Source organism: Lutjanus erythropterus, chromosome 4, assembly GCF_056507025.1.
Source record: "Lutjanus erythropterus isolate fLutEry1 chromosome 4, fLutEry1.hap2, whole genome shotgun sequence".
Classification (NCBI taxonomy): Eukaryota; Metazoa; Chordata; class Actinopteri; order Lutjaniformes; family Lutjanidae; genus Lutjanus; species Lutjanus erythropterus.
Genome location: NC_139320.1, coordinates 46,305,330 through 46,329,157, shown reverse-complemented (window position 1 = coordinate 46,329,157; position 23,828 = coordinate 46,305,330). Strand labels below are relative to the sequence as shown.

General features: G+C 40.0%; 1 protein-coding gene across 3 annotated transcripts in view; it reads left to right on the top strand.

The window, feature by feature from the left end:
- LOC146329215 (leucine-rich repeat and fibronectin type III domain-containing protein 1-like protein) overlaps positions 1-23,828 on the top strand; it is a 295,854-nt gene that overhangs the window by 142,484 nt on the left and 129,542 nt on the right. For all 3 annotated transcript variants that reach the window (XM_084718151.1, XM_084718150.1, XM_084718149.1), the window contains exon 3: positions 23,320-23,536. In XM_084718151.1, the coding sequence (XP_084574277.1) occupies positions 23,344-23,536 (193 nt within the window). In that variant the 5' untranslated portion in view covers positions 23,320-23,343. The remainder of the gene's footprint in view (positions 1-23,319; positions 23,537-23,828) is intronic.

Here is a 23,828-nt window from a genome sequence, read left to right as displayed (position 1 = left end):
TTTTGGGTGAACTATCCCTTTAAAGGTTTCTCTCTTTAAATCTCTGTTCACCCACAAATGGTCAAAACTGAGATCTCCGAAAGAAGGAAAAGAAAAGGAAAATAAAAAGCATGCAAATGTCCACCACCCTCTTTTACAATGAATGTCTCATAAGATGTTGGTTGAGAGTGGATGGAGATCTCGGATGGAGGATGGACAGAATGAGGGCAGATGAGGCGGACGATGCCTGAAGTTCCAACTGAAGAGCTCTACAAAAACCGGCCTACACACAAACACAGCACAGTTACTCATCATAAAGTCCATCATAAATGTCCACTGAGATCTACTTTTGTGTAGGTCCCGCTCTACAGTGTCCACTTTTGGACATAACAATGCAGCACACAGAATACCCCATTCAATGTAAACATCTCAAAAATTAAATTCGTCCTGTGCACCTTTAAATACACCAATTAATCTTACAGTTCAAACACATTTGCTAACAGGGCTTCATACATTAGGTTATCCTAGGCTCACCCAGGATATTATACAACACAGTGAGCACATGTTCATGAATTACTTTTATTCTCTTCAAGATTTCACTGCCTGGGTTTGAGAGAAGTACAAGGCTTATCTCTCAGTTTTTATCTATATGCATTCTTTGGAAATGCAGTTAGCATGTATGGGATAATGTACAGTGAGCAGGTCATTATTACGACATAAACCCCAACCGGATGATGCGTGTCTTGAGTCACCTGGCGGTTCATTTCACATTATTACTTGGCTTTGTTAAATACTGGACTCTGGTTGGTCAATTACAGCATTCTATGGTCTGTTATTTCTTTATAGTGGACTGTTGCTATGGTTTGCGTCGGGGTCCTGCATCACCTCGTCAGGGTTTATTTCACAATAATGACTGGCTTGGTGTACATTATCCCACTCCCGCACAAACCATTGATTTTAAAAAGGATTTTATTGCTCCTCCAGAGTCTACGATCAGAACTGAACAAAACAACGGACTATTCTTCATAGCAACAGTGGTTAGCAATGGTCTGCTATAAAGAAATAACTCTATGCTGTAATTTTTCAATCAGAATTGAGTATTTAACAAAGCCATGTAATAAACTAGGGTAACTGATACTGTGTTTTCACTGTATTGACAAGCTGTAGACACAGAACCACACTTCACACACAGTTCTGTTTGTTTGTATTGTGATGTTGATTGTCTTTCTTATTGTAAAATCACATGTGGTGGAGGTGGAGTAGATGGATGGGTGAAAAAATACACTGGACTCTCACCCAGGTGACTGGGTTTAATCCCAAACCTAACCGAATAGCTTTAGTGCCAAAATGCCACCCCGTCACAGTGTTAATCGTGTGTTTAAAGGTGTTAATGTAATGCAGCCAAAGGGTACCTTCTGCCTCAGTGTCAGATGCCAAGGGGTGTTGACATTTTGTTGGTATTTGACAAGTTGAGATGAGAATGCCCTCAGTAAACAGGTCTAACTTGGTTTAATTTCTTGCCAATCCTGGTGTTCTCTTCATGCTGAGGCCCAGTATAGTAGAACTATCAACCTTATTTAAACGGACAGGAACATAACACCTGCCAAACATACCGTAATACCATTTTAGATAAAAAAAAAAAAAACCTGTAACAAAAGCAGAAACACCACATCGGACCACTGGGTTGTTTCTGTTGTCTTTCCCAATTCTGAGCCTTTATTATAATCTACATGCTAACATGTTGCCGTCAGCTTTTTAAAGTTTATCATTTGTTCAAGGTCGACTTGACTGTGCTTGTTCCAGCATATCAAAGAGCTGATGATCAAACAGCTTCTAGATCTTCGTATTCCCTTGACTGCCTTGGTTGCGCTGACAATGCAGTCATGTTGATATTGCTGCTGCCTTTGTCACTGGCTCACACTTTCCTCTGTGCTATTACCTCTTTGCTACTTGTCCTAACATGAAAATCGGTGGAACGGGGTAAGAAATGACTGCAACCTATTTTGACAGTGGAATGGTATGGAGAGAGACATGAGAGAGGAAGTTGTGAGATGAGATTTCACATTTTCAACTTGTGCATAAAGTTAAAAAAAAAAAAAAAAGCAGTTTTATGCTCAGCCGAGGTGGGAAAAGAGAAGGCAGGGGAAAACATATTTTTATATAGCGATATGCCGTGCTGCCACTCGCTGGAGCTTGTCTTCACTCCACCAAAAATCCAATCCAACCCAGTTTGAGTCCACAAAGGAGCCCTTACTGAGTGTCAGTCCCCCTCTCTTTTACCATAGAGGCTCATCAAAACACAATATCATTGCTCTTGGGCAGAAGCTTTGGTTCTCTCAGTTCTCTCATGAAAGTTTATGAATCGATGCAGAAAATTCAGCTGGAAATTTAAAACCAAATTTCCGACATTATGATCTCCTGTAACAGTTTTGTAAGACAGGCTGTACGTCCCTGCCGACTGAGTGGTGAAAGGAGACGGACGGACATAAACCTGTGCATCATGTTAGTATGTAGTATTTTAAGTTATGCTACTTCTTGAGTTTTTGCAGGGATTGCTAAGCGAAAGCAACCGCAGATGGACACGATCTGAGCAGCACTCCCTGGTTTTAAAGCTAGTCTATTAAAGCATTTTGATATATGAGTCACACAGCTTTGTGAGTGAGGAAGTTCTCACCGCTCCACTAACACTATGTTCTGCCCAACAAATTAATAAAGTCTAGAGGGGTAACACACGGTTTCTCAACGATTTATGCTGCCTTGTTTTCTTTCTTTCTTTATGTTTATTTCTTTTTATTTTATTCATTTTATGGAGGGATGTCAACCATTAATAATGGCTTAATAAGGGATGTTTTAACATATTTCTAACACTTACAGTCCTCCTCCTGACCTTTAATTAGAGTCTACATTTTAACCCCTACCTAACCCTAACCCAGAGAACCGCTAAGCTGCAAATCTCAATTGGTAACACATATCGACAGAACAATGGCAACAATGGGCGTTAAAAACTCACACATAATGCATCCTGGTACATGTACAGCTCTGCGAACAGGAGAAGTAAGTTTTGTTGGTCAGTATAGCAGCACTGAGGAATTTATTGCTTCAACTGACTACATTTACCGTCAACACTGACTGGACATCCACATGAAAAGTGAATAATATTCCTCTAATGGAAAAACATCAAGTGACATTACAAAATTATAATATCAAAGCAGAATTATGAAAGCATGTGAAAGGCCAGAAAAGTACAAATATTAGGCCTATTTGTCTGCTTTTGAAATGTAAAATCATTTTTAACTCTTGCTAAGGCAGACAAAAAACAAAAAGAAACAGACAGACAGGCAGACAGACAGACAGGCAGCGACAGACAGACAAAGGCTGGAACTAGACACCACAACAGGCAGAGCTTTATGTTACATGTGTATAAAAATAGAATTATTGATGTTTGGAGCTGACAATCATATCGTACAGCACAGCATAGAGTGAGATGGAGGCTGTTATTTCTTAAAGAGGGACAGAAGGGTGACAGGAAGTCCCTGTATCTCTGTTGGAGCTGAAAAACGAGAATGATGTAACAGCTACAGCCCCAATTAAACTGATGAGAGAGACGTACAGACAGAGAAAGAAAGACGGATGATAGATGTATGTGTTAAATGTTATCTTAGGCCACCGAAGAGCAAGAGAGGAAGCAAAAGAGATGATTGGAGACAGAGCAGCAGGGACGTGTGTCTGTGTGTGTGTCGGTGTGTGTGGTTACCATTACAGTAAACCAGAGGCCGTGGTTAGTATTACAATGGACTGCAGCGCGACAAGCATTGATGCACTGTGCAAGCAGCCGCAATCACCTCATTATCTACTGTACTGACGGAGAGAGGGCAGAGCGCTGGAAAGAAGATACAGAGTGGGACAGCGAGGAAGAACACAGACAAAAAAAAAAAAAAGACAAGCTGATGACAATGACACAAAAGGAGGGCCAGATTAATAGATTGAAAGAAAGAGAACTGGAGACAGAGTGTGAAACAGCGAGAAGGAGAAGTAAACAAGGAGAGGAGAGGAGAGCGAAGGAGTCATGTAACAAAAGAGCCATTAGCAAATGTCTGTTTCCCTTCCCCACTCAGCTCTCTGAAAGACAGCATCTGTGTGTGTGTGTGTGTGTGTGTGTGTGTGTGTGTGTGTGTGTGTGTGTGTGGCTCAGATCCCAGAGGTGTATCAGGTCCATGTTAGAGATGAGGGTTTGTCTGGGCAACTGTGTGTATCAGCATCTGTGTACCTACGTGGATGTGTGTATTTGTTTGTGCCACAGTGTGTGTGTGTGTGTGTGTGTGTGTGTGTGTGTGTGTGTGTGTGTGTGTGTGTGTGTGTGTATGTGTGTGCGTGTGTGTTTGCAGGGCAGTCAATTTTGCCTGCCTATCTGGAGGGAGGATGCATAGAGATGGACTAAGACTGTGACCTTCCAATCAACAACATAATAACATTGACTTTGATACGACAGTAGCACGATGAACAAGCAAATATCAGCAACAATCGGAAGTGGGACGCAACAAACAAAAGCACACTGGGGTGTTATGATTCTCCAAATCCATGATTCCATTTTACTTTCAATTTTAAAGAGACAGCTCACCCCAAAAAGAAAAATGACCTGTAATGATGTCACAGATCTTTTTGGTATGTGTTGCCGATTTTTGGAAATATCAGCCATACAGATGTCTGCCTTCTCTCCAGTATGATGGGCTGTAATGGCTCTCGGCTTGTGGTGCTCAAAGCCCCCCAAAAATATGTTTGAAAAAGTCAAAACCAGCATCTGTTTCTAAAAATCATGACCCAGTTACTTAAGATAATCTACAGATCTTGTTGTGAGCAATTTCATGTAGGAACTACTTTCTTTTTAGGAACTACTAGAACTAGAAAGACAGTAGTTACTGTTAGGGCTGCACAGTTAATTGCAATATGGCCCAGTGCAAAGTCCAAATCACATAAACAGAACCAAACCACAATCTCTTGAAAAAGGAAAAATGTATGAGCACTATAATGAGGTACTGTGATGCTGCATTGATGATCTTGCTTCAGATGAAAGGAAACACGTTTGTTTGGTCCAGACCACAATAAATATCACGTCATTATGATTTTTTTCAGTGAACATCAAAATCATAATTCAGCTAAATAAAACGCATAGTAAGTAAGCTAGTCAATAGATTACTATTGGGTTAACAGATATTGATAGGAGTCAACAGCCAAATTGGGGGATTTAGATTTAGATTTAGATTCTAAAGTAGTTCCGGTAGATTCTACTGCTGAAGAAAATAGTTCCAACATGAAAGTCTTTGGATTATTTTGAACAACTGGGTTCTTATTTCTGAAAAGAGACATTGCTGTTGAGTTTTTCAGCTGCATTTTTTTTTACATTCTCAGAACAGCCTCATTGTTTATGTTTTAATGCATTTGAGGGCAATTATTGATTATCTTTAGTTTGCATCATTTTGTGCCGCCTTCCAGGACTGATTTCAACCCAGACGGATGAGACGGTAACACAGAAAAAAAGACGATTTCTTGTTGTGTCCATCAGTCAGATACAACATAAAAGACATAAAAGACAAGACAAAACAAGAGGGGAGCCTTGGTCGAAATGTCCTTCAGAGGGCGTCTTTTTATTTTTATACTTTGATTATAACTCAGAATCTGTTTTTTCTCCATTTTCAGTCTTTTTTTTTTTACACAAGTACCTGTTCTTACACTTGAGTACAGAGTGTGTGCACCTCTCTGACCACCAGCACCACAGTGATGCAGTATTAGTAGCATTCTTAACAAGAGGAGCACAACAACAGAAATAATGTTTTTTTTTTTTTTACTTTTCTGACCTTACAGCTGTTTCCAGGGAATTTCCATTTTTTTAGAGTAAGTCAGTGGCAATTACAGCTTTTCGAAGGCTGTCTTGAGAGCCCTTCTCGTGAAAAAATTAGATGAGATCTACTGTATGCTGTTGACTTACATTGCTTGCCAACATCCTTGTGTTTCTGGCTGACGGCATAATACACTATGTGCAAGTCTTCCCTCAAATTTGACTGGAAAAGACTGCCAACAAAGGGTGCATCCGGCTGTGAAATTATCAACTTTTCTGAGCCAGTTTTCTTATGTCTGCATTACTTTCTGCTACGTGTAAAAGTATTTCTTTTTTTGGATCTCCTCCTTGGCTTGCTCTCTCATGTGCACCATGTGCCCAGATATATTTAATCTTATAGGATTTCTTTATCTTTATCACTTCATGAAATGTAAATGTGACAACTTGCATTGTGCAGTCATGTTTAATTATCTTTGTGATTGAGGAAAGCAGAAGGTATAGTGGGCGGTGGGCGAGGGATCCATGCCAATTCAAAGTCCGTCAAACAAGTTCTATAGTAACCATACCGTCATAATACAGTATTACACTGTAGAATTCTACATTCAACCTTTCATTACAAAGGTTTTTTTTTAAACTCACCCTGAGATCAAGGCTGTGATTTTAAGTTGGATGATACCCGCTGACCCGTTCACACCAACCTGAACCATGGAAACTGCACTGGCCTACGTGGGGAACGTCTATTCACAGGTGTACACAATGAAACAAGGTCAGTGTGGTGCTGGAGGGTCAGATAAGGTTGAGAAAGAGAGTTACTAGTAGGGTGGCGGAGGGTTATTATGATTTCTTATCCCATTTTGTTCAGTCAGTCCAAAATACATATTTTTTTCCACTGGCATGCAGCGCTCTTTATCTAGGACGACAACTAATGATCATTGATTTCTTTTTCGATGACTTGATTAATAGTTGTTTGCCTATAAATGTCAGAAAATGGTTTAGAATGTTGATCAGTGTTTCGAAGCCCAAGATGACGTCCTCAAATGTCTTGTCCACAACCTGAAGATCTTCAGTTTAGTGTCACAAGAGAAGCAAAGAAATCTGACATTAGACCCATTTATGTACCTGGAATCAGAGAATTTTGACTTTTTATCTTTTTTAAAAAAAATACTCAAACCAATTAATCAACAACTGAGCAATCATTGCAGCTCTATATTTATCCGTCTAGATTTTTTGGGGGTGTGAGTTGCAGAGCATTGGAGTTTGCGGGCGTGGAGGTCCGGTCTGCCTTCTTTCCAATATAATGGGACTAAAAGGCTTGTGCTCAAAAGCAACAAAAAAAATTTAATTTAAAAATTTTTTTGGTAAGCACCACAAGCTGGGTGCTATTTAAACGTATTATGTTGGCAAGAAGGTGGACACCTCTATGGCTAATATCTCCAGCACACTACAGGCCAGGGGCAAAACATGTATTTCTATAAAATATAAACAAATATTAAATTGGAATTATGTGGTCTGAGATATAATACACCACTGTTTCTAGGGTTATAATAGAAGAAGCTGCCAGCTGGCAAGAAGAAGATTTTTGCCATTGATTTCAAAAGGTGAGCAGCACTCCTCACAATATAATAACAAAGATCCCCGCAGAGAAAGTGTCTGCTCCCTCGTCCTCTTCAATGGGAAGGTCAGGGTCAGCTACAGAACAGCACCACTGGAGCCAACAGGGATCTGGTTTCCTGTCTGAGGACACTTTGGCGGGGCAGATCCTCGCTGGCACAGGGGCCTGTACCCCTGTCCTCCTGTTGTTCTAAATGTGTGATGACTCGACGCGGGACGGATCGGAACAATCAAAAGATGCTTATCAAAGATTTATGGTGGGTTTCTTCGGGAGCAGATAAACTTAGTTTGACCTTTTCTCAGTGCCTCGATGTTGGCACTGCGGTACCCTATGAAAGCCATTTAAAGCACTATAAAATCGTCAGCTGTCTTAAAGGACTGGTGTGTAGGATTTAGTGGTCTCCAGCTGGGAGCTTGCAGATTGCAAACACTTCATCTCTTTCTGTCCCTTTCCAAGCATGTAGGAAAACCTATGGTGGCCACAATACTCACAAAACACAAAAGGCCATATCTAAAGCCAATTTTTTGTTTGTCCTTTCTGGGCTACTGTAGAAACATGGGGGCTTAATATGGTGCCTCTGTATATATATTTCAGATTCTAAGATGGTGAAAACACTACTCTTATTTAAGGTGATTATACACCAGTGTTCCACGGTATACTGAAGTTTAAGTAAGTTCACTGAATTTGTTCAAAAGGGGTCAGTAGAATTTCACAATGTTCTGTACTTGTGGGCCATCATTGGTGTGTTCGCACACAAAGTGAAGTGAATTTTCACACAGTGTGTTTGTGTTCAGTTCAGCTTATGACTGAGCTCCGCATCAGGAGATTCCAACTAGTTTCTCTTCTTTTTCCCCTCTCCAATCTGCACGTCTGTACATTTATAAAGTTTGTAAGAATCCCATGTGACTTTGTGGTGTTTATTCCTACAGTGGCGCCTGTTCTGCCCACAGCTCTCTCTCCTCAGCAGCTGTCTGTCAGCGAGGGGCGGCGCTGTCCCTCTGCTCCGATAGGTCCTCCCCTCACAATTCCCTACAGAACGGTACAAGCAAACTTTTCTCTCAAGTTAAACCTTTTCAACTCGTGCTTGAAATGCTGCCAGCAGCACTGTATTAAGCTGTTTAATAGCTAAACTACATGTCACTTTTAAGCTACAGCGGCTCTGTAGTGTCAGACAGAATGGCCAGGAAAAATGGCACACTGATTCCCGCTGTAAATTTAGAGAACAGAACTGGTTCATAGTGAAGATAATGGCCCTAGCTGAAAGAGAAAGTGACTGTGTTTCTGGAGTAATATTTTAGTGGAAGTGGCATGTTGGTAAAATGAGGGTTTGTAGTTTTGGAACTATTCACCAAATAGAGAGCTATCACATTTTTTGATTTCTAGATGTGAATTATTTCTTTCTCACTATTTTACTACTTGCTATTTGCAAACATACAAAGATGGCATATTCGTAATGATCCATAATTAATTTAGTTGGACTCAATTTGCACATAGCGTAGCTCTCCGTTTCCCTTCAACAAAATGCTTCTATAAGCCAGGGGGTGCCTGTCGGATTGTATCCATCTGTGGTTGCTCATGGTCAGACCGGTCACCAAAACTCAAAAAGTACTGTAACCTAATTTAGAACATAAATACAGTGTGCACGTTTCTGTCCATTATATTTCAACATTCAGCTGGTTCAGCTGTAAAGATCATACAGCCTGGTCTTACAAAATTGTTACACACAACAGCACAATATTGAAAAATTGGGTTTTAAACTTCTGACTTTTGACTTTTGAATCTCAGCGCAGCTAAGAATCAATTCTTCCCCCATACATTTATGAATATTTTACCCAGTAAATATTATTACAGATTTGCAGTTTTCCCTCATATGCATGATATTAGAAGAGATTTTCATTGCAAATGTATTTTGTGCTCTCATGGTTTTGCAACAGCATACTGTCTCTCCAAGGTTAATGTCCCTTGTGGACATTATACGACCTGTACTTTTTTTGGTTTCAAGTATCATTATAGTATTGAGTATTGTCTTGTTTGGCATCAACGTCAAAATATTGGTATTGTGACAACAGTATACTAATGAAAGCATATGCATGAATATTATATTCCGTCTCTGCTAAATTCAACCAATAAATTCATATCTCACATGTTGTACCTTTAACGGCCTGCAGAAATGTCTTTCTTTAATGCGGTGTTTTCTCTAGGAGTTGTTTACTGCCTGCTGCTCAGTTCCCACAGATACGAGTTTTTGGCATGATAAGAAACAAAAAAAACCAGCTTTTACCCATGTGAAGAGGGACTCTGGAGAGAGTCTGGATGCACTTTGGGGGTTCCCCCAAATTATCAGGAACGTTAAAATTCAAAAAAATGGTTGCATTTGTTGGATTAAAATTTAGTTTAGGTCTCCCTCGGAGTTGGAGCGCCTGTGAACAAAAGCAGCACATGTTGGTTTTTATGATAATACAAGGACACTTTGATGCAATGTGTATCTTGGACGAAAATAAACCATGGACCACTACACTGTTACTGCACTCTTTATGCAATGCGAGTGCAGTCTCTCTTTCTCCCCCACGTTCACCCTCTCTGACGGCAACACTCCAGATTCATTACTTGCGAGATCTCCAGACCAATCTTGCACTTTCTCACAGCCCCCATGCACACACTCTCACTACACCCCCACAACTATAACACACACACACACACATACACACACACACACACACACACACACACACACACACACACACACACACACACACACACACACACTCTTCCCACCTCCTCACTGTTACCATCCATGTGTCATTGGCTGTTGCTAAGTTACAGGCCCCCACCAAGTTTTTTGTGTGGCCAATAAAAGCTTTGCCTTCACCACTGGTTTTGACAGATACCCCATTCTGTTGGAGCACTTTGTTTTTGCTTTGGCTTTATCTCTTTTCATGGCTTTGCCTTGCCCTGGTCTCCACCTGTCACTTGCTTTCATGCCTTTCTACACTTTCATTTCAGTTTTTTTGTTTTACTCCCAACCTCTCCTCTCTCTCTTTCTAGCTTTTTCTTTCCCTCCATCCATTGAAGGAATAATGAGGTATAATTATTGATGAAGTGCGTAGATCAGGTTTAGTTTTGTTTCACTGACAGTTGACATATTGTTGATGTGAAAGCGGAAACTGTACAGATTTGTTTCACCATTAATCACTACAGAGATTTTAGCTGCAGCACAGCTTTGTACAGCCTCGCACATGGGTGCATATGCACACAGACACACACTCACTTAAACTAACACACTCATATCATGTCTAATTCAAGTGAACTTTCAGTGTGTATGCGCAGTACAGTATGTTTGTGTGTGTGCGCAGCAGATGGATGATGCTGCTTTCGAGGTCGTTAATAACCCCGTGTTCTCGCTAGGGTATATGCTGCAGAAATAGATGGCACACACACACACACACAGGCGCAGATACAATGCATGCGGCTGTTCTCTTGTGCACGCAGAAACAAAAACAAAAGCAAGCACTTAGTATGGTAGGAAACAAGCACTTATAGAACACTTCTATTTAGTAAAGACAGGAGTATTGCATGTTTACGCACACATTTATGCACACACACACACACACACACACACACACACACACACACACAAACACACATAAATGCATGTATTGTACCCCTACACACATTTCAGGATGCATGAACCCAGCTGCAAAAGTGACTATTCAAAGATACAAAGGAGGCAAACATGATAAACTCTCAGTAAGCACATGTGCACATACGCACATGGATACGTCCATTCTTTTGCACAGATACAGTAAATTATATGACACTCTGCAGTGGTTCTGCAAGAAAGCTGACAGGGTAATCCATCTCCATTGCGAGGTGCAGTGTACTCTGGGAAAGCAGGCTGGACACAGCATAAGTGCAGGGCCAGAAATACGCACACACATAAATGGGCACACGCAGACGTGGATGAATTACTGCTACTGAGTGCAAAGATCACATCACTGGATTATTTCCAATTATAATCTAATGAATGATGGTGCACAGAAGCAGGTTGAAGGTAATATAGCGACAATATATCCAGTATTGCTGAGCCAGAAGTGCCTTGCAGCCATGTTAATGCCCACAATGTCTGATTTAATCACAGTTTTGTTTTTTTTTTTACTTAAGTGTTATTATCAGTAGCTAGTAGGAGGTCAGGCTACTGAAAACATCTAGAACTGTAGAAGTGTCTAGGTTATGTTAAATTACTTTATTGTAATGTTTTTCACTGCATTATTTAAGCATCTGCATCTGGCAGTTGTGGTGGCATTGCAGCAGGTGCTTCACCAATTTGTTACCTGGTGGGGATCTGCACTCATCTAGCTGATTTATGGTTAAAGAGCATTCACTTCTTCCCTGTACTATTGCAGCAGTGTCTGAAAGTCAAAAAGTGCTGGATCTCAAAGTCACACATCTGCAGAAGTAATTATCACTCACAGTTTGATCCATTTTCATATGCAATTACCAGTGTTGACACTGTCAAACACGCAACCAACTTTGAGTTTTCAAACACCTCGGGTGAAGTGTTGCATGTGGAGGCATTCATTATTGTTATTTTTATATATTTCATTGGGTAAGGAATAAAGAAATAAAGGTCATAAGGGTTGCATAATGAAATTAGAGTTGTAGTTCCGTCATGCGACATACAAAATGTAATTTTATATTGCTTGTCCTATTTGTCCTATTTGGTTCATTTCATTTTACTGGACATTAGCAGGAAGCAGCCTTAAATCCAAGATGCGTTAGCATGGCTCTTATCCCCGCTCACCTCATCTCCTCCTGGGGTGGAGTCTGCGGCGGTGTGTTCAAGGGATCTGACTGCGTTGTTGAAAGATACCGACTGCACTGTTGATCGTCTGAAGGTCCAAACCCCATGCTTCCTTTTCCAATGCCTGCAAGTATATTTTTGTCAGAGGTGATGTATGTTTCAGCAATAAAGCCAGAAAAATAACAGGCTGAAAGTGGAAAGCAGTGACATTTGAAGGAGCCATTGTCATAATAATACTCTTTCAGGGTTATCCTGTTTGATTGTATTACAGTGTACTGGTTAACCAGATATATTATGTTTTTGAGATACACAGTATATCATTTTTAACTGCATTGTAACTGGAGTTCTACTTCAGTCGGTATGAGTCTTGCTGATTGTGAGATCAAAGGTTCCTTGCTGGTGTACAATTTATCACCGCAGGCCCTTATAGTAAATTAGATTCTTTTGAAATTCATGAAGATATAACATCACATAGCGAGGACTTGGGTGGAGGCAGTGAGTGGTGTCATTGTAAAGGTACCCTTCAATGAGCAATTAAGGAAGAAAATGAGATGACGTTAGCTGTCTCGAGGGTTGAAATCATGCCTTACTGTGTTAAGACAGAGATAGCAAACTCGCTGTCAGGATCTGAGCTAATTTCTGGTTTTGATTAGTGATTCCTATAATTCCCTCTGTCTGGGGCATTTGCAGAGTGTATGGGTCAACTCACCAGGTGACTAAGAGTGACGTCCACAAGAGAAAGTTCCTTCAGGTATTGTTTTTGCTTCCTGAGGTGAACCCAGCACCCCCTCCTCTTCAGGAGCAGGAACACTGCAGTGCAAGACAAGCGCAACAACTGAAATTCGACAATAACAAGCGACAGCAAGTGGCACTGCCTGCCAGACTCCATTAACAAAGTTCTCCATTTAACCATTATAAAGACCTACTCCCTCTAACAGATTATTATGATTTCTTACAACACTTACTCATTCGGCATTTGGCATTCAACAGTCAGCATTGATTTTCAACTCTAACTAACATGAAGAGGCCAACAATAGCACAAGTTATGGACCGGAATGGAGATTTCAGAGGACACCACTGCTGTGTTGTTGTTGTCAGAAGAACGAGTATTTCAATTTAGCACATTTCCCTATCATTGATAGGGAAATCATTTTATTATTTACTACAGTACAAGTACATTTTTCTTAGTGCTTCAATAGGAGTTCTAACTAACTAGATAATCTACAGAAATCATTAGGTAGATAGTTATATATGAATGCTAATATTTTCTAGTTAACTACATCAATCATTAGCTAGCATAATTAGCTAGCATTGTGCTAACATTAGCTAACTTACGATGTGGGAATATACCCTATGTATGTCCATTTTACAGGTCTCCCAGCACCATTCTTTAAAGATCTTAAAAATTTTGCTTTTCTTTTCAACATAGTCAAGCCTAAGGGTAGGACTATGGAAGGATCAAGTCCCTCTTGCCTAAGAGCTAATTAGTTCCTACCTGTCATTGTTTAGGGGGGACAGGTATGAGTGTGGTGCCGTGTGTGCAACAGTTTTGTTTATCCTGCTGTGAACCCCAGAGAGTGAAGCTGGGTGTGCTGTGCCGTCAGGCCGTTTTGGTGAGGATTAAGTACACAAAGAGAAGTTGTAGCAGCTTATTATCAGGAAAAGAGGGTTACAGACTGGTGGCAGCTGTGTTTTTATTTTGGATTAATTAGCTGAGGCATTCAACTAGTTTACATCTGCCGGGACTTTTTGGAAAGTGGCTGGCTGTGGGCTACAGGTGCACTCTGTGAGTTTGCTCAGTTTTACATGGACTTATATGGAATTTTACAGACAGTCACCATAGTTGCTGCAGTCATTAGTGGATGATGTTGATGACAGCGAGTATCTCACTAATAATGACGGCGCATCAGCAAACCTGTACATCATGTTGGATGTTTGCTTGTGTCAAGTGGCTATTTTTCGTGACGTGGTATCGGGTGTGGGATAACAGAGTAGTTTTATGAGTATGTGGGGATGGTATCAGACCAATACCTGATGCTGGTATCAGTATCAGTGCATCCCTAGTCATCGGTCCTCTTCCCTCTCAAAACATTAACCTCAACATCACTAACTGCGACTTCATTCACTTTTTTTTCCCTCTTCTTTAATCTCTGCCTCTTCCTCCACCTCTCTCATAAGTTTTTTTATGTGTACGTGGTGATTTGCGTTGCTAATTGCTTCAGACGGGGCTGTAATAACACTGCTTTCTTTTTTAAAGTTCTTTCAGATTCACTTCTTACAACTGCTAATCTCTGTGTCTGACCGTCGCTAAATTCTGCTTTTTGATCTAACGTTCTTTAATGTGCAGGCTGTAAACACTGTTGTTGTCTTTTTGTTTCCCATTATCCAGTGAATGCATTATGCATGCATTGAAATAAAGGCGATTTAGCTGGCTTTAGGGCACTTTGATCACATGTTGTTCTTTTTGACTAAGGAGCACAGACTAAATCAGAAGAGAGTCTGCTTTAATTGAGAGGTGGCTCAAGCTCACTGCATCTTCAAACGGGGTAAACACTGCAGCACTGCAGTTTTATATATTTACAATAAACACATTAATAAAGACACCTCGCTTCCATTGATTGGCTGTGAAATGGTGAAGAAAAACGGACTGCAAGAACAGAGCAGAGGGGGCTGTGTTTAATCTTCACAGGTAGAGTCGATATGACCTGTGAAGATTTTTTTTTTCCCCTTAGAAAAGGACACATGGGATGTTTTTGCGGTGTGTGTTGCTAATTACAGCTTTCTTCAGAACCACTCCTGAGATAAAATGACTTTAAACTGCTCCACTATTTTCTTTCCGCCCATAGCAATAGTACCTATAACTGCGTTTGAAGTGCTTTGTGGATCTCTTGCATTTTCCTCCCCATAACTAATGGCCGTTCTCTTCAAAAGAGCGCGTTCAAATCCCAGCGTTTTCAACACACTGCAATGTCGCATTCCAGTCTGCTACAATATCTGCCCTAAACACATTGAAAAATACTCTGCCTGGGAGAAGCTGATTGATTCACAAATGCAAACCGGAGATCATACTGTCAAGCAAAACAAAGAGACTGTCAGTGTGTGTTTGTGTCTTACTTTGCAAAAACATAAAAACATAAACATTTGTCACTGCTGGAGACATCCCCAATGTTGTTCTGACAGCTTTTACAGTCACTTGTAGAAAATGAATATCAATGCCGAGCTCTCTGGTGTAATTACAGCAAAACGATGCTGAATGCTTTTTGTCTGTTACCTCTGACTTTTTAGACATAAAGATACATTATACCAATGCTGACATTTCGCACAATGAGACTCAAAATGTGTTAAAAAAATATACTGTGATGACATTTTGGCTGTTTTTGGATGGTGGCAGGCAGGCATTTGGTGGGCGAATGCAATTTTCGGTCTGATTTACCAGCTAAATTTGACAGTTCTGCTCTGTTTTCCTCCATCCTGCAGCCTGAGTCACTTGTCATTCTTTTTGATTAATAGTTTTCTTAATTGAAATCAAAATGATGCATGAATGTAGTATGCTAAATAGAAATGTTCTCACACTCCAACCCCTGGAGTTACTTTTGCATAAGATTGGAATAACATGGTCTGTCAGGCATCAGCATGGTTTAACGTAGTTAAGCTAACTGCGACTGTATGTTAATGAGGCTAAAAGTGCTGAGGTGGCACAGCCTGCTTATCCTCAGTCTTTTGAAACCACTGCCACCACTCAGCATCGTCTCATCCCCACCACTAAGGTTGCTTCTTCCCAGTCAGAGGTGGGCAGTTTTCCACGTGGGTACCAACTGGATTAAAACTGTTGCTGATTTATGGGCTCTAACTACGCTTGTCAGTGGTCGGCCCCACTTGTGTTTGGCCCAAGTGGGTACTGAGTGGGTTCTGTTTCAGCTTAATGTGAGGCTACCACGATGATATACTGCATAATACGTGCATGTAATAGGCCATGTTTGTCCGATGTGGGAGCAGTTTAGGTTTTATGTTGGACAAATATGGGTTTTACACAGCAGTGAGCTCCGTAAAGGACCTGTTTTTTTTTACTGTGTGAGTTCTAATTGTGTCTAATTTTTTCCCATTCGGTGTGTCACCCACATATGCAACAGAAAGATACTAGAGTTGTAACTATCAGTTGATTAATTGACTTTTAGCAATTTTTAGGGAAAAAAATGAAATTTCTTTGATTTCAGCTTCTTAAATGTGAATATTTCTGGTTTCTTATGTCTTCCATGACAGTAAACTGATTATCTTTGGGTTGTGGGAAAAAATCAAGACTTTTGAGGAGTTAACCTTGGGATTTGGGAAACGGTGATTGACATTTTTCACCATTTTCTGACATTTTATGGCCCAAACAACTAGTTGCTTAATCAATAAAATGACAGATGGATTAATCACTAATGATCATTCGTTGCAGTCCTAAAAGGGACCATTAGGAAAGTCTTCACTCTAAGCCAATTAACAATCAAGGCTGTAGTTCAGACCTGTGAAGCTGATTGCAAAAGTCTGTCAGTCTAAGGCAAGTCCGACACCAAATGCAGTCCAACTCAAGGTTGAGACTAAGGCCGGAGATATACTTGCTGTTTAACCATGCATTTGCGTTTGCGTATACGTAGCGTTAGTTTCTGAGGACGCACACAACCATCGCTCCAAATGGACGCAGGATCCGCAGTTTTAGCATACTTAGCAGACTACAGAAACGTTACCCCTTTCCAAAATTGGTGTCCCAAATTGGCTTCTTTTCCCTCACCACGACTGGGTCCACGTTCTCCTCTGTCTTTGGATTTTTTTTCCTTAGACATAAATACCACTATTGCAGGGATTCGATTCTTGCTTAGCTTCATTGCTAACCATTATAGAGACAGTTGAATGATGCACGTTTTCTTGTATACTGACTTGTGTAGCCTACGATTCAGTACTTATACCAAAGTTTATTAGATCCCTCTCACACAGTGGGGCTTTTGCTGAAATCTGATGGTCTGTAGGCACTGTTAGAATGACCTGTTTGTATTTTCAGAGGGTGGGAGTGCTCCTCCACAAGGCTGCCATGTTTCTTTAGTAGCCTATAACAAACAAATCAAATAATCGCTGTAGATATGAGCACACAGTTGTTTTTAAGCAGCAAGATCGCCATTAGAAGCATCTAATCCCACACAATAGTCCCTTAAGTGTTCTTAAGTTGTATAAATTTGTTATTTGCAAGCTTTTGACTTTTCAAATTGAAGCTAGCCTCAGGCACAGGCCGGTTTTCAGCTGATTACACCACTGGCAAATATAACTACCTATCAACATCAAAAACTAATTTCACAGTCATGTCACCTTCTTTAGTTCGGCTGTTCCTGGAAATTTTTTTATTTGGGCAGATCTGACAGAAAGTTAGATTTTTTATTTGCATTGTGACCAACAGTTTAATGAAAGATGAAGTCTGCAGGGCTCCCAGGGTGTCTGCCACTTGATAAATCTATTTTGAGTTATATTTTTTTCAGCCGTACAGTATTCAGACTATCATGCAGTATGGGACTTTGAGTACGAGGGTGTATAAGACAGCCAGTCACCATCACAGCTGATTCAAAGCAGGTGGATGTTCATTGGGTTGGGACAGAACTGTCAAACTCTACCCCGCACCAAAGATCTCTCCACAGTTAGCATTCGCAGAGCATTATATTGTCATTCAATTCATTGCCAACAACTATAATGGCCCTGTCTGACTGGTAACAAGGGCAGGCAGCTTGGATCAGTTTTCCCCTGTGTTATTAACTCTCCGTAGATGAACAGTGAGTAATGGTGGGTGACTGATCGCTATCGCCTTCTCTGAATTACACCGAAAAACCCATATGTCCGTAATTGAATAGCCTCAAAAACACACATAGTTTGGATGTGTGGGAGAAGTAAGTGAGGTGTGTCTAAATGTTTAAAATAGAATAGTTATCATACTGTGGACCGACGCTGGAGTGAGAGTGGGTGAAGAATGTATGCATTTAAAATCACTGTTGGTACCAATTTCCGCAACATAAACGCATTAAAGATAAACTAGAATAAAGGCATCATAAAACTGAGAGAGACAGGGTGAGGGATGGATGATGGGGGAGAAACATGAAGGGAGGATGGAGACATTGAGGCCTGCAAGATAGATGATCCTGAGGAAAAGCAAGGGAGTGAAAATGAACGCAGGAGTAAAGGGAGGGGTGATTTGGAATGCAAACTACATCCTCTGTAGGAAACATGCTGTATAAATAAAGGTTTAACAGAGTGGGGGGAAAAAGGAAGAAGAGCTGAGAGCGAATAAATTGAGAAGTAATATGACTTGGCTTGAAAGAAAATCCATTAGTTACAGAGTGTGATGGACAGCCAAAGACTAAATCATAAAAAAAACTGAAGTGAAAGAGGGCAAGGGTGGAGCGACCAGGAGCGAGTGACTGAGACTGAGAAACTGCAAGCAAATTACATCACATTGTTTGCACGACAGACGACATATTCACATTAGGGTGGCCAATGTCCTAAATAAAATTCAGGACAGCGCTGAATCCCGATTCCTGAAAATTAAGTGTTATAGCAATAGATAATGTGAACAATATGAACAACATATGAATATATAAAAATATTCAGATCAGATCACTTATATAAGCGATAATTCATGCTTTTAGCTAATTAAAAAATGTTCTTTAAAGACAAAAGATCCATCTCTTTTTTGGATAATTAACATTTTTTCTTTGGATAAATTTTAATCAGAGTTTTAGAAACTCTCCAAAATGTTAATTTCAAAAATTGTTCACACTGAGCTGTGAACCTGATCTGTCAGTATTTAGGTACATGAAAATGAAATGGTTGCAACTGGAAATATTAAATTATTAACATTATTTGCTTTCACTCAACAGTTTTTGAAATACAGTTTCTTCGGGTTTGTAAAACTCATATATTCAAGTTTAACTAAAGGAGAAAAGCAGATTATTTTACCAAAACATCATTAGTTGGGAAAACCTTTTCACAACTTTTTTGAGTTTGAGTTGGGTTCAAAACTCAAAATCTGTTTCCTCAACTGTTTTGTTTTCACAGTCTTCATTTTTGTATATATGTAAGTATGTATTATTGGTGTGTTTTCACTCGCTCATTGCACTGATTAGGCTATCATAAATAACATACTGTTAATTTCATTCGACCAGTTGAAACCAGATGATGGAGATTTGTGATAAAAAAAAAATCTTTAAAAAATATGTCTGAAGTTTCTGCAACTTAAGGACAATCTTTGTTCCTGAAAAGACATTTAAAATTCTCAGAATCTGCAATCTTTATTATATTAATAACAAATGATGTTACTCAATTATTCTTTGAACTCTCGCTTTGAACAGTTACTTGAAACGCAAATTTTGGGTGGTTTCCTAAATTCCAAGATCCATGTTCATCCAAAGAATAAAAGTAAATTAGTCAAAAATTAACATGGGTATAAAAATAGGGATGATGGTGTGAATAAATAACAAAGAGAGAATCATAAGGGTGTGATTGAGAAAACAACAGGTGGAGTGTTGCATTAGGGGACTGGGATGGGGAGGGAATTATCAAGAGTAACATGGATAGAAATATATTCAGTGGCATGGAAAGTGAAATGTGAAGGCTGGTAGAGGAACTGAGGTGTCTCTGTCTGTGTGTCTAAATTATATCTAATCATTGTTTCTGCTCTGTGATTTACATTGTGGGAGGATGGAAACATGCAGTGTCAAATTAAGGCATATCTTTTTTTAGCAGACACGTCAGATTGTCATTTGTTTGCTTGTATGTATTTGGCAGATTCGCTTTACACAATAATAAACCAGGAAATCTAAGATTAAGAGAGAAAAGCGTGTCACAACACTGGGTACTTTTTATCTTGTGATGCTGTGGTACATTGTCATCCTCTGATAAGAAATGTTTTGTCGAGGGTTTTAGGAGTATCAGGGGAGGAGCAGAGTGGAGGAGTAATGCTCTACACAGGCCTCCTATTGAATACAAGCTCAATGCTATTGATTAGCCTGGTAGTCAGACTGGGCTGGCTAATACACTGCTGCCCACTGGCACACACACATATTGCACCATGAGTTTTGAGTCGTGTTTGTGGTGTTCAGGAGTGAAGATGGTTCCATATTTGGCTGCCTGGTTGAACTGGGCAGAGTTGAATGGTAATGTGGGTGGAATGAGCACGGTCTCATGTGATCTTGTTTATTGTTTACATGTCCACCAACCATGGCATTTAAATATCCGCCCTAAGTGGTTTTCTACTCTTTGTTACTGGGTCAAGTTACTGTAACCCAGTATTGTGATGGTGATATATACTTACCCTACAGTGGGTTTCTTAGTGTGCATGATTATCTATTATTATTAATAATAATAACAATAATAATTTTATACATATAGCACTTTTCAAACTTTCCAGATTAAAAGATTTACAGAACAAGAATTAAAAACCAGAAACCCTCAAAATCCCACCCCCTTAAATACAGATTTAGGAACATTAGAGCACATAATCAAGCAGACCTGGGCTCATATAAGAAAAAATAAGTTCATATATCAAGAATTCAGTTAATACAAAGCACATAAAATTCAAGGAAGGTAACCACATAAACTGTACGTGAGCTAAGGTTTCATATACTGTACAACAGTCTCATACAAGGCCGATAAAAGAACTTTTAAAGAACATTTGCAAGAGCATATAGAGCAGATGAAAGTGCAATGTACATGGAAGTACATATAAAATACTAAAATAATGATACTAAACAAACAGTTGGACAATAAAGGTGAATCAAATCACCAAAATAGTAATATGATATGATATTGGAAAGTAAAACATTATTAATTGTAGCCATTTTATCTATAAAAGTGAGTTTTAAGAAATGGAAATGCACAGTCACTTTTAGTTTTCAGTCTGGTCTGAGGAACAGCCAAAAGGTTTTGATCAGCTGATCTCAAGGGCCTGGCTGGGGTGCACGAAGTTAAAAGCTCCTTAATGTAGTCTGGATCCAGGCCGTGCAAGGCCTTGTGGGTAATTAATAACATTTTAAAATGCAGTCTAAAATTAACAGGCATCCAGTGCAGTGATGCTAAAATTGCAGTGACATGACAGGACCTTGTATTTTACCACAACGTCGTCGAGGGCAACATCTACCGCCGTTATGAATGCGATGCTCCAGGTGCTACCTTTGCTACACCTGTTGGATAAAAGTAGACAGGTGTTGTTGGGAACAGATGGAGTGGTGGTCCTGAGGGGGTGTAAGTGGTGTCAGCTGGAAAGAGAAGTTTTGTCTCACAAGTTTTGATGATTGTGAGCGTGTCCCCTGTGTCTTCACCTTGCTCAGCACTCCTGTTAATTTGCACAGCATATACAAGAGTCTGGACTGCTGAAAGATAACAAAGAGCACAGATGTGTGCGTGCTTACTTTGCAACAGCTCAGTGCATCACTCAAATTTGAGAGTGCAGACAGAACACAAACCTTGTGTGAGCTGAATAGGGAGTTAAATAACTTAGAGAAGCCTAAATTCAGCTGCTGAGGGTGACAGACACAAGTAAGACTGACGTTAGACATTAATATAGATAGATATTAATATCTACTTTGCCTGGCTGGCATTGTTGCAGTAGTCAGAATAAAAATACACTGCACTGTCTCCAACAGGCGGATAGTGTTGTAGATCATGCAGCCTTGACACAGCTGGACTGACACTCCACACGTACATTACACCTTGCCAAAATATCAAACAGGTACCGGCGAGGAAACATCCCCAGCGTGCCTCGGGAAAATTGCCAGCTCACCGTGCACCCGCACGATGATAGAGCCCATTATGAGCTCACAGTATTGTGTAATTTAGTTCAGCTCCTGAGCAGTGCCTTGATCTACTTCTCACTCTCCCTCTCTCTATCCCGACTTTATTGTGAAGTCACAAAGGAGATGTTTTTAAAGGGAGTGTTGTGCTCAGGGGCAGCTTGGCTGTACAATTACATGTACAGTTAACTATACGTAGAAATAACATAATTATACAGTCTATACATGCAGAAATATTTTATCTATTTTGTCCTTGAATGCAAAGCCATAGGCAGGAACTATTTAATATGGTTCAGTAAAAAGGCAAAAGGCAGTAAAGTTGGCTTGGTGCATTATACAGCTTGTAAAAACTGTTTACAAGACCTCAGTTTTAGAATAGCTCACATCACCTTTTCATGTGTTTTAATGTCGCTGTATCAAGGCTGAAGAAAAGGTGTTGCAGAGCTCTGCCAGGTGTTGGTCACCTCTGCAGCAGAGGTATATTTAACAAGCGCCGCTGTTAGGAGGCTAGCCAATTTACCGTGCGACCGAAGACAGCGTTTATATTTGCTTTCTGGAACAAGCAATTTAGCACTTGTAACATTTAATAGGGAACTTGTACTTCTAAATTGTCTGGTGTGGCTCGTAGTCTCTTGATGTGACTTGTAACATCAGTGCTGCTTAAGTTTGTCAGATCCCTAGGACTAAATGTAATGATTACATTAAAAAAGACTGCACAGAGGGTTGTACATATTAATATATGCTTATAGGACTGCCCAGAAAACTTGATGATTTCCACCGTCAGTGCAGGAAACTTGATTATTCCACTCATCAGTTGAAAAAATGCAAGTGGACTTATATTCAATCAGTCAAATCAGTCAGTTTGTTTTTTTTAGCAACATCATTGTACACAGAGCAATATACATGTATATATATATATATATATATATATATATATATATATATATATATATATATAGGGTGATCGGTCTAGTAGTATTTGAGATTAGCTGTAGACAAGCTGCAAGTCCATTGCAGGGAAATGTGAGACTCATCTAGGATGATATAGGTTTTTAGTGTGGTGGTGAACTGAAAAATGAGAAAAGAAAATCATTAAATCATTGTATTGAACAGCCAAATCCAATTCAACTGACAAAATTCTGAGTTACACACAGTTTGTCTTCTTTGTGACTGACCTGGTTAGGTCAGCAATTCACCCTGGTTTGCCACTTCCTGCCTGTTGCCTCGTCTTGAGTGACACTACCTTTGTGTTTCCTTCAGTTCATTGCTCATTCCTTGTGTCTTCCAGTTGCCCTGTTCCCAGTGGAGGATAATGGAACGGCTGTGGTTCTCTCTGCTGTTGCTGGCAGCAGCATGCAGGGGACAGCCGTGTCCGAAACGCTGTATGTGCCAGAGCCTTTCTCCGTCGCTCGCTATCCTCTGCTCCAAGACGGGCTTGCTCTTTGTTCCTGCTGCCATTGACCGACGCACCGTGGAACTGCGGCTTCAAGAGAACTTCATTACAGGTAACCTACCCGCCGGCCTGTGCTGTGTTTCATTTTACCACCAACCATGGCAGGGTGATTACACATTTTTACATGGTCCAGTCTGATCATTTTCATCAGCCATCATCTTAAAGGGATTGTTCAGATTATTTGAAGTGGTGTTGTATGAGGTATCTCATCTCATATAGTCAGTGTATTACTCACAGTAGATGGTAGCAGAGAGGATCAGAGGCACAAAAGCTTAGCAATATGCTGTTTTAGTCACTTAAAACAAGATCCATCTAAAAGAATCAATTTTAGTTTAACTGTATGC